We start from the raw sequence: 16,245 nt of genomic DNA on the forward strand, positions 1-16,245 counted from the left end.
CCTCAGACAGGAGTTGAGATGTTTGTATTGATGGTGTGGTCCGAAGGGTTTTAACTGCTCTGTAAAATGCCAGCACGAATTGGGAAGACTTGAAGGGGATATTACTGTTTAGGATGGGCACAGGGAGGAAACCATGCCCACAGCTGAGCAGGGAGGGGACAGATGAGGGGTGCAGGACTTAGAGAATTAGAGGGGAGAGGAAAGAGGCAGCTTCCAGGGCACAGCACAGAGGTTCAAGTCCAGGAGAGAAGTGCAAGGGCAGGGGGATAAGAAAACAGATTCAGGCTCATTAGTGGAGAAGTGAGGCTGGTGCACAGGCTGGAAAGGGAGGGAACCAGAGGGAAAAAATATAGTAGAAGAGAGGCTTGGAATGGAAGTGGCAACCCAAGTCCTTAAAATGACTATTTTATCCTTGCAAACCTGCAACAGTGGGAGAGGCTGAGGTGGCAGTGAGCTGGACAGCATGCAAAGGAATAATTGGGATGCCCGGGGCCCCCAGTGCCTGTGGAACAGCAACAATTCACTGTCCTGCATGTGAGTCATCCCTGGACTGAGGGAGGGTCAGAGCAGAGAGCCCCATTCTGCAGGGAAAGAAAGATACAGGTCTGGGAGGACAGGGGAATGGGGGCTCAGCTTCTGGTGAGAGAACTGTCCCTCCCTGACCACAGAAGGAATCCAAAAAAGGTGGGGACCCTGACAGGAATCACCTTAGGCTCTGGGAGGGGGATGCTCCAGCTCAGGGCTGTTTCACACGGGCCAGTGGCTCCCTTCTGAGCCCGTCCAGTGTGTGTCCCTGTGCAGCCTCAGCCCCGCCAGGAGGCACCGTGGTCAGGGCTGCGCTGGGCCCACACTCCCCTCTCCCCAGCCTCTTTGGAGCGGGGCTGTGGAGCAAGCTGCAGGAGCCCTGGCTGCCCTCTGGCTCCATGAGTCAGTCTTTCCCCAAAGCAATAGCAGGCTCGATTTTCCCAGGGTGCTGTTCAAGCATCTGAAGTCCCATGTCTGAGTGTCACATCTGCCCTGTGTGGCTTCTTATTAGGGAAGGAGGCTGGAGGGCTTCTAGGAAGAGAGCACGCCCTCCCCTTAGGCCACGAGCTTCCCAGGAATAACAGCAGTGAACTATTAAAGTAAGCGCCAGAGAGAAGTGCTTTCTTTACGTGCGCTGTGTAATGTAATACTACATGAGCCTCCAGAGGTAGGAACTATTTTCAATCCCCACTTTTTAGATGAAGCAATAGCTAAATGACTTGCCTAAGATAGTAAGTGGGCTGGGAGTCAGAGCTAGGCAGTCAGATCCCACCCACACCAAACTGCATCCATGCAAAGCTTCTGGAGAGAGAGTCTGTCTCATTTCTTGTTTCCTCACTAATATCTAATGTTTCTCTCACTCGCGCTCTCTCTCTCTCTCACACACACAGCCTGATGTATAAAGAAGCTCTGCAACCCCATCCCCTGTTTACTTCCCGTCTATGAAATCTCATATATTAATTTTTTTTTTTTAGCTGATTAGACCAATTCGCTGACTTGCTGGAGGCTTGGATGTCAGATGTTATATAAACGAGGATCATCAGAAGTAGACATCTGGGGGCAAGGTATTATTTAGAATGCTTCGCCCATTTTGAAACTGGTGCCTTGGTATTGGGTTGGCCAAAAAGTTCGTTCGGGTATTTCCATGCTATGGTATGAAAAACCCGAACGAACTTTTGGGCCAACCCATCTTTTTTTTAAACGGCTGGAGCAATCTAGAAACAGTTTAAATCATTTACTTCTTTTTTCAACTTGATTTACCGGTACCCTTTGTGTGGGAGATTGTGACTGCAGCACAAAATGTTGCTCTGAGTTGAACCAATCGTAGGAATAAAAATGCTTTTGAGGAAACTGTGACAAAGTACTCGATACTGATCACTGGTGTTCGCTCCTTTAACTCCTCATTCAGTTGGTGCTTTTCACCCACCCCACGGGTTCATCATGCATCCTAGGTGGGCGTTAACTCGCAATGTCATCCTGGTCCTTACGGCCCCGTTTCCCCATCATCTGCGAGATGAAATGATGGTCAGGAAAACAGGCAGCAGAGCTCGGACCAGCAGCAGATCTCTCCTTGGAGACTTGCCAGAACCAACCAGATGCACATCTAACCAAGGTAGCCTGTGGAAATTCACACGTAGCTTTTGGAAATTCACATGGTTGGAAGGCTGGGGATGGAGCCAACAGACCCCAGGCGTCCTCTCCAGCTCCAGCAGGCTGTAGAGGAGCATCTGTCAGGAAAGCTCAGTCCACTGTGACACCCACATAGCAGGGTTTGGTCATTCAGAGCCCTGCCCCTGACCTTTGGCAACTGACTTAACTGCTCTGGGCCTCAGCCCCGGGATCTGTAATACGAGGGCGAGGACTACATTATTTGTAAGAAAGATTCCTTCTACCTCTTAAAATGTTAAATACCTCAAACTGTTAAATAAGCGAATTGCTTCCACACAGTTTTCTGGGTAGAGATGTTGAAAAACCACACCAAGGGGTGGTTTTCTAATTCGGAGTCTTAAATTAACTAAATTTGTCTGGCTTCTATTTGAATCTCGCAGTTTATGTGTAAACACTTTAAATTTCCTAGATTTTTTTTTTTTTTAATTTGACATACAACTACGTCTGTAAAGTAGCTCCTAGTTTAGTCAAAGTAGGGACCACATTAGAAGCATGTAAACTGGTGGTGACCGCATGTTAGAAATAAATTCTATAAGGCTAATTCTAAACAAAATTAAATTACTCTTGTTTTTTCTCCTCCTTTGAGCACCTCTCTTTCTTCAACCCTTCCTTTGCTCTGTGCAGCCCCCATCTCAAGTCTTCACTGCCATCTCCTCCAAACACTTTTCGGAGAATGTGGGAAGATGAACAAAGTCATGCACCCTAGTGAGAAGACAGAACTCCTTTGTGCGGGGACGGAAATGCTCGTCTACTCCAGGTGTCCTCCTCCATTTCCCCACCTCCCCTGCGTTTAGATTGGGGCCATAGACTGGCCAATGCACTGTGAATGGAAGTGATGTGGTCCCTTTCGTCTAAGGCAGTCAGGAAGAGTTGTGAGTTCTCTCTACCGTCACTGGGAGTTGAAGGAAAAATCTGAGATGGCGGAGTTGCAAGATGGAAGCTGCCTGGATCCTTGGAGCCGCTAAGGAGAGCTGCCCGATTTGCGATACCTAGTTCAGTTTTCAACGTGTCATATCTTAAGTAAGTTACTGAGATTTCATGGTTTGTTACTTTAGCCTAGGCTAGCCTAATAATCCCTTCCAGAATTATTTCATTTTAACAGAGATCCTAGGGGAAACGGTAATGCAAAACATGACGGAAATAACTTCTCATAGTGGAACTGTGGATACAGGTTGTAACTGGTGCCATTGCGGCAGCCCTGTAGAAAAAGAGGGTTGACGTCGGGGAAACTTCTCGATACCACTAAAACTGGGACACGGGGCAATACTGTATGCCTCTAATGGTCCTGTGCTGCATGGCAAATTTGAAAAGGCTCCAAAGAAGGAAATTTTAAGACATTATTCCTTCAGGCAAAATCTCACCAAGCTGCTTCTACAGGGAGGCAAAACAAGGGAACCCATTTTCTCAAATGATCTTGAAAACATAGTCACCTAGTGCCAGACATAGAAATCCCTTTTTTTCTTGCCCATATTATCGATTATTAAAACACCTACTTGGCTTTCTCCACTGTCCCACAAGGACCCAGAAAACTTGATAATTTGGATCCATTTAGGAATCCCCTTTTTTTTGGGAAACAATGTGACAGAATGACAACTTGCATCTGTTGAATGAAGCTGCCTTTTGGGAAGACCTTGTTTCCTTCCTCCACAGAGGCCCTCCCGGCTTCCGGAGCATCGTGGATGGTTTCAAGAATTGTGCAGATGGTAGCAATTGGAGACTCAGGAAAGGCTGTCAAAAAGAAGGCAAAGTACTGCCTTGGATCCCAACTCTAAGTTTGATTTTATACAAAGTGTCCCCAGCCAAACTACTCCTAAGAATGCTGTCCAGCAGGGCATCACCTCTGATGGCAGTTTCCTAAGACGTCATTCTTTCCCCTAAATGCACACGACACTTGCCAGTGGAGAGGGTCCCTCCTAACTGTGCCACTGGCTTTCCCTCTGCTCGCTCCAACTGAACCAGCATGGGCTTCCAAAAAGCTCCTTGACATACCTAGAACCCAGATCCACCAGATTAATACTCCAGATACAATCCCTTTGGGTCTGGCCACACATGCCAACCAAGTCCCAAACCAGTTTATTAATTTGACCAAAAGGTAAACAGATGATGGAGATGCAGAAAGACAAGCATGCGAGCAGCTAGAAGTATTAGCCCGGCTGGCCACCAGGAAACAAATTTAAGACATTTAAAGTGGCATTAAATAAATGAGGCTATGTTTTATCTACTTGTAACTTCCATTGTCTTTTTTAAAAAAGAAAAATATATATATATATTTTACATTGCAGTATATAAATCTAGACTCTACATATACAGTATAAATACACAAGGCGAGCACATGGGCACAACACGTATGTCTGTCTTGGTAGCCGCGCCCTAAACCAAGCCAACAGTTCTACATTTTCTTTTTGACCTTCCAACCAAGAAATTCAGGCTGAGGCTACATTTCCTTCAATCCCCATGATGTCTAGCACCCTGGCCATCCCTCCTCCACGCACAGAAGCACAAATCGAACCAGCCTCGCAAACAGAAAAAAAGTGCTTTTCAACTAGTTGAAACCAGTCAGTCTTTACAATTCGGTCTGATCTAGAAAGACCTAAAGGAAATCTGAGGCCTTCCTGGCTCATTTTCATTCTTTGGTCCACCGCCACAAATCTCTAGACTTACCCTGGTGTTTCTTGCAGATTTCATATGGCTATTTATGTAACATAAATCACACATAACCTTTGGGAGCTGTCTTACAGGGTAGAAAAAAAAAAAAAAAAGCTCCACATTACAATCTGCACTTCATATCTGGGTTCATTCTTTATTTTTGGAATAAAAACTGGTATTTTGAGAATTTTCTTCTTAAAAAGGACAACATTCTGAAAGTGCTTCTTAAACGCGTCAACATCCCACGTATGGCTTTGTAGTTCAAACCCCAGCCACAGCTCAGATTTGGAAGGGAGAGGATGATGGTGGTACTGGAGACAAAAGTGTCACTTAACAGTGATACAGTGATACCAAGGGTGGAAACCTGAAAAAAAAAAAAAGTTATTGATTCCATCTGGAAGAATGTACCTCTTTAGAAACGAGCTGGATAACATACGGAGCCCCATTTCTTTCCCCATGACTAGGCACAGGAAGGCTATAAAAGTCAGTAAGTAAAACAGGACACTGCTCTCAGCAGTGAACATCTTCCGAGGGGCTATTCACAGAGCAATCGCTGTTCAGAAATCTTTCACAGGCTCAAAATCATCAGTTACAGTCAATCGCAGTAGGAATTTCTACACCTGAGGAACACATTGCACGTAATATAGAGGTACTGCGATCCAGATGGCAAAAGACTGCAGACATGTAGTTTCACATGCAAAAAGCAATCAGAAAAAAACAATGAAGTAGCGGCATTCCGAGACGGATCAGAGTCCACGTGAGCCATCATCCTTTTGCGCTTTCCTTTCTGGCTGATAAGTTACCAAAGAACATGGCTGTATGTGCAAGAATGATTGTGATATGTTCTTCAGGGGGGGAAACAAACAACGCAGTTGCCAGAAATCAAAATGGGCTTTGTGTTGCCTCCAGAGGTGTCACAACGGCTGGACCAGTGGCTCAGACAGGCCTCCAAAGCTGCTCCTCGCCCTCCCTGGGGTAGCAGAACTTGGCCGATGCAAGCAGAGGTCAAAGCCACTGGCTCATCCAAACCCTTTCCGAGGTGGCCTTTCATTCAGCCTGTGGCAGTTCCTGCCTCTGCGGTTGTTCTTTTCTGGTGGCACTTGATTGAGAAAGTAATCCTCTCCCTTTATAAAAATAGTTTGGGCTGCTTATAATACTGGCACGAAGGACACTCTGTATTCCTAGGGTTGATTCTGTTTACTTGGAAGGTATGAGACGAGGTTCTCAGTTCCTTCTATTTCCCTGTAAAAAGTGACCTCGACTTCCCAGGCCATTGTGCAAATTTGTTTCTCCATAGTCCAGAATATCCCATAAGTCCCTCATATTTATATATATACACACACATACCAAATATGTGTACATACATATATATTTATAAATGTGGGTAATTTTGCATTTCGGTCTTAGATAGGTCAAAGAGAATCATCCTTTTCGTGTCAAGTTCATCTCCGATTTCCCCACAATGCCTATCATAGTGCCTTGCACACCAGAGGTACTCAATAAATATCTGTCCACCTCACCAATGATCCTCTAACACTGGGTGGTAGCTGCAATCACCACGGCCTGTTCTCAGCCCCACCCTGCCTTTGGCAAGCAAGGGGCCACTGGTCTCTCCCTTCAGAGGGTGATTTTGCTGTGCCTGTTGCTCCAGCAGCCCCGTTTGGCTGTCCTGGGCAACGTCAGGCTGGTCCGGCTACGTAGTTTTACTTGCTCTTCCACAGAGTTCTTTTTGCGTAAGATGAAGTCAAAGTTCACTTGGCTGTTCATGGCATAGAAGACATTTGCCGAGTCTGGGATCACGAGTTCTAAAAAAGATGAGGAAAGACAAGGTAGTCAGCTCGTGTAGGTCAGCCCAGCACTGACCGTGGCAGGTGGAAATTCTGCTCAGACTATGGCCCTTTGTCCCTGGAATGCAAACGGAACCAGAAAATGACCACCACTCCCTCCCCGCAAATTGGTTCCAACAATTTCCCAATCCCAATTTAAAAAACCTAAGTGCGAATCCAATCTTAGAAATTCAAGCCACGAACAAAATGCGCAAATGCAGGATGTTTTAGCTGGAAGGAAGTGCAGTAGGAAGCAGAGGCCTACAGGAGTTAAAAGACATTCCCAAGAGCACAGCTAGTCAGGGGCAGAACTGGGACCCGAACCTGGGTTTCCAGCCTCCCGCAGTCCATTTTCCACTCCACTATGCAGTTTTTCACAGAGGCTAAGCGAATCCAATAACACGGGAAAAAGGCAGAAAATCTACACCGTTTTCCAGAACTCTTTACTTGGAATATCAAAATATTTTTTAATTAATCCCAAATCAAACCAGTATGTTACACCATCTGAGGCCTTGCTTCCTTAAGAACTTGCATTTTAATATTAAAGGGCAACCAAATAAGATAGTATCTATCTCTTAACATTTAAACCATTGCCTACTGCAGTGACCCCCACCTATATAGATAGCTGCAATTTTTGAACAAGAATTATTCCAAGCATAATATGAAGTTATTGAGCAAAGTGATTTGAATTCATTTTTATTTTTAAAAGAAGGTATATACTCTTTAGCACTCAGGGGTAATGGATATCTTAAAAAACTAACAGGGAATAAAAAAGGTAAAATGTGCAAGTCTTGCTTTGCGGCCGTGGAGTGACGGAGGCAACCAGGAGAGGTGTCTGCCTGCAGAACTGGATTAAGTCGACCTTATGTTAACTTCGACCACTGAGATTCCACAGCACGACTGATGCAATCAGGTTCTGCGTGACTCTGCTACATTTTGCACAAATGTTCCATAAAGGATAACACCCTTAAAGTGTCCCCAGTCTCCCGCCCACATATTCCTGGGTCAGTAACAACCTACCTCACAGCTATATATCAACATATCTCCAATACGATACACTTTCAGGTGCATTACTTCCTGTCATAATCACCCATGATGCACAAGGAACCAGTAGGGTATTGTCGCCATTTAACTAATTAAGGACCAAGGCCCAGGGACGTCAAGCAGCCCACCTGCCACCACACAGCTGGTGAAGCTGGGCCCCAGCTGCACTCTGGGACTCCTGGACCTTCACACCCACTGGCCTCACCTTGGCGTGTTGGTTTGTGGACGACACGGTAAAACCCAAGAGACCACTTTTCAGGCTTGGACTTTTAACAGTAACTACATTAAAAGATGAAACTGAGAAAGGTTTGCCCCACGACCTAGGGCTCAGCTGGATGAAAGAAAACTTCCAAGAATTTTCTCAGAGGCTATAGTTTTTCATTGCTAAGAAAAGGTACGACTCTTAACTTCGCCTACTCTCGTCGGGGCCCGAGATACAGCCCTGGGTGATTTGTTGGTCAAATGGAGTATGAATAACTGCTCCCTTCCATCACCCCCGCCTTGTATAATTCTTCTTTTCCTTTCTAGGGGGAATGCTTGTTGGGGAACTGCCCTCCCTTGAGACACTTGCACTGGTCTGTGCTGGGTCTGTCGGCAGACAGGGTTGGCCTCCGTCAACAGTATTGGCTGTTCCTTCTGCACTTGGAAAAGAGACTCAGTCTGCCTGAGTCTCTTTCTCGGACGTGACACGGCATAGAGGAGTTACCTACCAGCTCGCCGCCTCCCCCTCAACAAATACAACCCCAATTCAGATTAGCAAAGCGATACGTGCAGGGGGATTATGTGCCCGGAGTTTTCATAAGAGGGATTTCTTCAACTAATGGATTCCTAGGCAAACTGGAGCATTTCATAGTCACCAGTTCTTTGCCTCAATAAGTGTGAGGTAAAGAACCTTCCAATCCTGGCGCTTGAAGATCACTCATGAATAAGGATCAGCTGAAGGACAGACTCTCATAAACGGTTAACTGAAACCATGAGAAATTATCGCAGGAACTGTGACATTTCAGGGTCACGCACGACCTGGACACACATTATTGGTTAATGGAGGTGCATGGCCATCGGCAAAGAGCCAACAGACCCCGCCCATCCCCCAACTCCTGACACAGGGAGGGACCTCTTCCTACAAGAAGGCTTGAGGAGAAGTTTACAGAGAACGGGCGGGAGGAACGCTCAGCAAAACCGCAGAAAGCAACAAGGGTTGCTGGGGGACCAGCCTGAGACGCTTAATTCTACAAGTGAGGTGATGGCACGGTTCCCGGCAACTCCACCCTAGCGTGATTAAAAACCCTCACTTGGTTCCATTTCAAAAAGACATTGTATCCAAGTCCCATCTTCTCACACTGGGGCAATCTGCCTTGAGAACGAACACGCGCCTACCTTTGTCCTCCGAGATGACCTGCACCAGCTCGTACTCCTCAGCCGGGTCCGAGTCCAGATTGTGCTTCAACATCGCCCTCTGGATCACGGCGGGAGTTTTATCCTGGCTCGTCAACTGGAAAGACAATGAAAGGGTGTGGAAAGCATTTAGCTTCATGTCTCCTGGAAGAGTTGTGCTGACCTTCTTATCCTTGCTGTCTTGTGCCTTCCCGGGAGAAATGGCCAGGTGGAATGAGGAAGGACCAAGAGCCAGCACTCCTAAGTTCCAGCCAGTTCCTGGCTCCATCCTCAGATAACAGGTCATCTTTTCTCTCGGTCACCTGCTCTCTCAGAGCCACAGTGTCTTACCCCATCAAAACAGAGAGACTGGGTGCCTTGCCAGTTCCAGTGGAGGTCCCGATGGAAGAATATATATGAGGCAGTTGTGAAAAATGCACAGCGTTTTCAGTCCTGGGCCAAAATTATCCTCACCTGTTGAGCACTGGTTACAACCTGTGGGTCAGAACGGCCATGGTTCTGTACACTGACCATTTCAAAAAGCACAAGTGACTCTACAACCCAGGAATCCCACCCCTAGGTATCTACCAAGAAAAATAAAAGCATTATGTCCACGAAAGGACTTGTACACAAACGTTCATAGCAGATTTATTCATAACAGCCCCAAAGTGGCATCAACCTGAATCTCCATCAACAGGAGAACAGGGGAAGCTAAAGACAGTGTAGTGTGTTCAGGACAAGAGTGCGACTCAGATAAGATAAGATAAGAGCAGCTAGAAGGAGCTGAGAACTGAAACGTGCGACAACGTGATGCATCTCACAAACATCACGGGCGAGCCAGAGAAAGCAGACAGAAGGTGACGCGCTGCAGGAGTCTGTTCTTTCAGAAGCAGGCCAAATCAACCTGTGGGGTTAGAAAACTAGCTAACCTTACCTTCAACTAAGGTTAAAGCAGGATTGAAGGGGCATAAGAGAATTTTGGATGGGGGTGGGGGGATAAAAAATGTTATGTATCTAGACTTGGGGTGGTGGTTATATAACAGAAGTATACATATGTAACTATATGTACACATATATATGGTTATAGTTATAAAAACCCAAAGAACTGAACACTTCAGATCTATGTATGTAATTATATGTAAATTACGCTTCAATAAAAATGAGCTTCTAAGTGTTTAAAAATAATAAATCTAACATTTTTTAAAGTACAAGTTAAGCCTCCTCTCACCCCAATTCTCCCCTTCATCTCTGCCCATCAGCCAACTATCTTCAGGATGCTCAGGGCAATAGGAAAAGGGGGCTGACTTATGTACTATCCCTTGGGTGATTTCTTTAAATTTGAAAGAAAGCAAAATGAAACACAGATTATTCTTACTTAGAAATAAAAGCTGTTCTCACCAAGAGGTAAGAGGAGAGAGACAGCCAAAAAAAAGAAGAGACAACGACGTAGTAGTCTGATTTTTTCCAAGAAACTGTCATTGTGAGCCCAAGGATGTCTGGGCCCACAGGCCTCCCTCCGATCTGGGGCAGCAGCTGTATTTGTGATTCAGTAAACAATATGCATTACAATGGGGTCCCTGTAAGTGACAAAGACCGTGCTCAAGGGTCTGTTACCAAAACATCTGGCACCTCCTTATACAAGGGAGAAACAGATGCATACAAAATTCTAAAGGAGAAAAATACATTTTTTAGAGTCTAAAGGAAGTACTCCTGCAGCTGGATCAAACTGGTCCAGGAGCATAAAAAGCCAGAGGAGAAAGGACACCAACTTGGGGGATGGTTGTTGGGTTAAGGTGGTTAATGTTAAGTTATCAACTTTAACCCTACTTAAGGAGAAAACCAGGCCACCCTTATTTTACCTTAAACCTCACCAGGTGTGTCCAAACAAGGATGGGCTGGCCAAGGGCTTTCCTTGAGAGTCTGTCACTTTGTACCATAAACGCTACTGCGGAGAATTGATGATCACAGACAATACTAACAGCTCAGTCGTGCAGCCTTACGCTGATATCCTGAACCAGCACTGGCCAGTAGATACATATAATTCGAGCCTCCTCTGTAATTTAATTTATTTATTTATTTTATTTTATTTTTATTTATTTATTTTTTTAGATTTTTTTTTAATGTGGACCATTTTTAAAGTCTTTATTGAATTTGTTACAATATTGCTTCTGTTTTATGTTTTTTGTTTTTTTCTGGCCACGAGGCACGTGGGATCTCAGCTCCCCGACCAGGGATCGAACCCACACCCCCTGCATTGGAAGGCGAAGTCTTAACCACTGGACCGCCAGGGAAGTCCCTCATCTGTAATTTTAAATACCTAGTAGCCATATTTAAATTGTTTTCAAAAGGGAAATTTTAATATTTTACTTAAGCCAATACATCCAAAATATTGTATCAGCATAAACTCAATACAAAATTGTTAATAAGATATTTTACCTTCTCATTATTGTTATTTTTTTGTACCAAGACTTCAAATGCCTGGTGTGTACTTCACACTTACAGCATATCTCAATTTGGACTTTGCCTATTTCAAATGCTCAACCACCACGTGTGGCTGGTGGTTACGACACTGAGCGATGCTTGGGTGTCACCCTCATACGCCTTAAATAGGAATGCGAAACATTCCCTGTGACCTTCCCTGAGCTTAGTTTTCTAACGCCACAGGTTGGGCCTGTTTTTGAAAGATCGGACTCCTGCAGGATGCAGGATATCTGATTTCTTTGGCTCAACATGGTGTTTCAGAGATTTATCCACATTGCTGCGTGTTCAGTTCTCGGTTCCTTTTCGTTCAGAGACACCGTAGTTACACAGCTGGCACTTACTCCCCTGGCTGGCATATGTGAGAGAAGCCATGTGAGTAAACCACCCTGAAAATACAATAATACGGCTGATGACCTTGGCTGCCTGGTGGCGCCCCTTCCTCTCGGACACTCCCGTATCACCCCTCCCTCACCACCACGTGGGCTCCGCCTCAGCCCTTCCTCACTCGCTGCAGGACTGCATCCAGCTGGTAGAGCTGGACAGTTCCCAGTGTTCGACCCCAGCACCAGCCTTGCACCAACCTGTGTTTCTCACCATCTACTAGGTGATGCCATTTGGATGTCCTATGGTGACCTTGGATGTAAGTGCACCCCAAACCCCCTGCTCCAGTAGTTTACACTGCACTTGACGGGACCACCAACCATCCGGCTGCCTGGACAACCTTTCGTCCTCCCTCTTCCACTCCCCCAGAACAGTAACCAAAAAGTTCATAACTAAATGGATGAATTCCATAATTCTAACTTAGAAAAATCTTGCAAAAATCCATACCATCTCCAGCCACATGACCGTCATTCAAACCCTTAACACGTCCTACATGGAATATAATGGCAGCTTCTAACTCGCTCCGCCACCTCCAATCTACTCCCCCTGCAATTCTGAATCAGGTCTCCACGATGCCAGCTACTTCTCTAAAGAACAAATCTGATCGCCACCTAAAAGCCTGCGATAAGACTCTACTGCAAGATTAACGCAAACTCCTTCATGAGGCCCGCAGGCCCTTTACAATCTGATCTGACCTCTATTAAAGAATTTAATACATTTTGAAAAATGCTTTATGATCTCCTTTTTGATTATTAGTTCCTCAAAGACAGAAATGTCTCACTCATCTCCCTGTTCCCAAAGCCTGGTCCAATGACTAGTACACAACTAATGTTCAAGAAATATTTTGCTGATTTAGTGAATGTTTTAGTAATGCTTTTCTTTAGATGTTAAAAGACAGTGCCTCCTTAACACTTACATCATATTCAAAGCTGAGCTTATAAGCAGTCACTGTGGCTCGAAGAAGGCAAGTCATGAAGATGCAAAGAGACGCGAGATTTACATTTTACTGTGGGATTTTACTGCAAAGGAGAGTCTGCTTTTCAATACATGATACGGCCTTTAAGATAAGGAGTCTATTCTTGTAATAAGCACACCAGACCTTACACACCCAAGGTTATTACCAGGAGAGGCTCTGTATGTATTCCCAAAAGACTGCCATTATTCAACACATTTTTGGAACTGTGCTCAGAAACAGAGTTTTTATAGGAAGCTCAAAAAGGTCAATCTCATTTATTTATAAGCATAGTTCCTCGTGGACGCAAACTGTATGTCCAGCTTGATCATCCACTTTACCAAGTCTGAGTCCAAGTGGCTAAAGGAGAAAACTTTGCCGCCACCGAGGACATTGCTAAGAATGAACGGCGATTCAATGATAAATGCAGACACGTGAATCCCCAGGAAGACCTGCAAGGAGGCGTGCAGCAGTGGGATCTTCCCTGGGATACATTCATGTCGTCATCTCAACTGACAGTTTTGAAGAGGGTGATAACTGACCTGGATGAATAAGGTTTAGCAACTTTTAAGATGTAAAAATTATATCCTATACGCACTGCTGATATGCAGATTTTTATATATTATTAGTCTATATGCAGGGAGATTTTGGCATTGATTCATGTGGCACATACTCATTTTGTGTGAATGCACGTATACGTGCTGACACGGCACGTGAGTACTCGGGTGTCGGTCTGAGCGCCTTACCATGATGCTCTTGTACATGTTGCCATTGTTGTCCTCTATGCTGATGCGGATTATGCAGGTGTCTTCGTTCTGTTGGTTGTAAACGGGGGGCAGCACTGTCGAGGTAATGGATGTCACAGAGACAGAGCGCTTGTGGATTTTCGGGTTGTTGTTGCAGGGCGGAGGGGAGGAGAGGGGGTTCATCAAGGACGACATCCCTGAGGAAGTTGTGTCCATAGAGTGGATGGAGGAACAGGAGGAGGAGGACTCGGAGAGCTGGAAGGGTAAACACACCCCAGAAGGAAACAGAACTGTTAGAACCTTGGCCAACAGTGTGCTTCCCAAGCGTCAAAGCAGAGGTCGATGTTGAGACTAATAAACTTCCGTTATTTCCTCCACAGCAGCCCACAGCACACGTGCGTCTTATGTCTGGTGGAAGCACCCCCATGGCAGATGCCTGTCAGTGACTCAGTGCTCAGCCGAAGCACTCTGCATCATGGGAGGCAAGGTGGTCCTCTCATTTCCCTAGCTTTTAGCTGCTCTGAAGGCGGTTAACCAGCAGGTGGCAGCAAATACCAGAAACTAGAGGCAATATGGGCTTGTGAAGGAAGCCCGAAGCTTACCGGGCAGAAAGAAAGCCCAGTCCTACTGCCTTGAGCAGAAAGGATGCTTGACCTGCCCGCAGAGATCCTTTCTATTGTGATTCCGCTTCACTGTCAGATTTTGGAGCAGGAGAGAAATGGCTATATTTTTAGAAGTTTCTAAGATGAGGACCACAGATTATCCAGCTCTGCAGGGAACATCAGGCCCTGGAAAGGCACCTGGAGATGGCCTGGCCCCAATCCCTCTCTACTGCTGAGGAACCTGAGGCCACAGCTGTTGACAGCACCATCAGGCTGTGCTCTCAAGTTTCCTGACTTCCACGGCCAGGTTCACAGAGCAAGGGTGCAGCCAAGGCCCAGTCTGTAGTCGATGAGAATGTGGTGAATGAACACAGCACACCACTGCCCCAGGGCTGCTCAGCTCTGTGAGGCTGTGAGGTTTGTGATGAGCTTTCAGACATCTTATCTCATTTTGGTCTCCCAACTACCTTGTGAACAAAATTCAGAGCATTAGAAATATGAGGGAAACACGATTCAGAAAAGAGAGTGACTTGCCCAAGGGAACACAGCCTATAAGAGGCTCCACCACTAAACCACATTTGCTTCCAGAACCAACTGTACACATTTTCATGTTGTACACCAAGGATAATTAAGGAATGAAGTACTAGAGTTAATGTGTTTTTCTGATTAACGACAGGGTTCTTATATGTGCAACACCAAATACCAAAGAAATAGGATGTCCCCAAGTCATTAGGTGGTGGTCCAAAAATATCATTAATTGAATCATTTGAAATATCAATTCTTTTTATAGAAAACTACAAATAATTTCTCAAAATGAGCTGAGCTAAATTATACCACATTAATCCAATAAAATAATCTGGAAGTCATTTAAAAAATAAATAACTTAACTAATTTCTTTCGTACCCATCTACCTTCCCATGGAAACAAAGTACAGAAATTTAGCTTTCTGATTATCTAGCTTCCAAGTAAAATGGAGTCTCCTCTATTTTATTTCCTATGACTTCCCTTTCCTGTGGCATAACTGTACATTAAATAACCGTACATTAAATTCGACTGCATCATTAGTTTAATAGAGCCAGCAAGATGATGTGACAACTCCAGTAATGTAGGAGTCTAACTGAGGCTTTATCATAACATTGTTTAGTTACTTTTTTTTTTCTTAGCTTCCCAAGTGAATCAAGTTAGTGGCTCAATTTGAGGGCTAACTGGTGGTGGATAACTTTAACAGACTGACTTTGCTTGCAGGTATACCACACCGTAGCCAAGAGGGTCCACTTTCCAATTACTGGTTCAATTTTTTCCCCCTCCCTTTCCTCCACATAAATCCTTTTCCTTTTGTTAGATTTTTTTCCCATGATTTTAATGACATTTATATTTAAGATAAAGCCTTGAAGATGCCTGGGTTATAGCACCATTAAACAGACCACCTCATGAGCCCAAATTCTTACTGGGAATTTAAGTAGTGTGGAGCAAATGTGAAATAAATGTTTAGAAACCACGATCAGGGGAATGAAGAAAAAGGAATGCAAATTACACTTTACTCAAAAGAGGGACCTCACAGTGTAGCCAGTGGGAAAGGCAGGGTGGGTGTGGAGGGCTGCAGGACCTCAGGGTAGGGAGGAGCAGTGAAGGTCTCTGGGGCCAGCCAAGCATTGAGCAGAACTGAGGCCTTTCCAGTTAACATTTGGGGCTTCTGCAGCCCAGCAACTACTTGCATCCAATTCAATTACTCGTTTTTAAACCCACAGAAATTCGTGACTCTGAAAAATGTTCATCCAAAGAATTAAAATTCATGACTTGTGCAAGAAACTGAAGAGCCAGTGTCATAAGGGGGGGGGGACAAAAAGGATGCAGCAAGGGGTGTGTGCACAGGACACACGCAGGGCTTCTGCACAGTTTTAAAAGGGATGACCTGGACCTGTGTGCACGTCCACTGCATCAACAGATACAAATGTGATTCTACCTCCTTCCTGGACAGGGAGAAATCCCACAAAGATGTG

General features: G+C 45.1%; 1 protein-coding gene across 6 annotated transcripts in view; it reads right to left on the bottom strand.

Moving 5' to 3' along the window:
- Window positions 1–4,216: 4,216 nt before the first annotated feature.
- The window catches only part of RGL1 (ral guanine nucleotide dissociation stimulator like 1), a 295,305-nt gene continuing 283,276 nt past the window's right edge, over window positions 4,217–16,245 (bottom strand). For all 6 annotated transcript variants that reach the window (XM_082401614.1, XM_082401612.1, XM_082401611.1 and 3 more), the window contains 3 exons: window positions 13,644–13,898; window positions 9,087–9,201; window positions 4,217–6,644 (listed from right to left, as the gene is read on the bottom strand). In XM_082401614.1, coding sequence (XP_082257740.1) covers window positions 6,457–6,644; window positions 9,087–9,201; window positions 13,644–13,898 — 558 coding nt within the window. In that variant the 3' untranslated portion in view covers window positions 4,217–6,456. The remainder of the gene's footprint in view (window positions 6,645–9,086; window positions 9,202–13,643; window positions 13,899–16,245) is intronic.

This window comes from Balaenoptera borealis (genome assembly GCF_965194805.1).
Source record: "Balaenoptera borealis genome assembly, chromosome: 1".
Taxonomy (NCBI): Eukaryota; Metazoa; Chordata; class Mammalia; order Artiodactyla; family Balaenopteridae; genus Balaenoptera; species Balaenoptera borealis.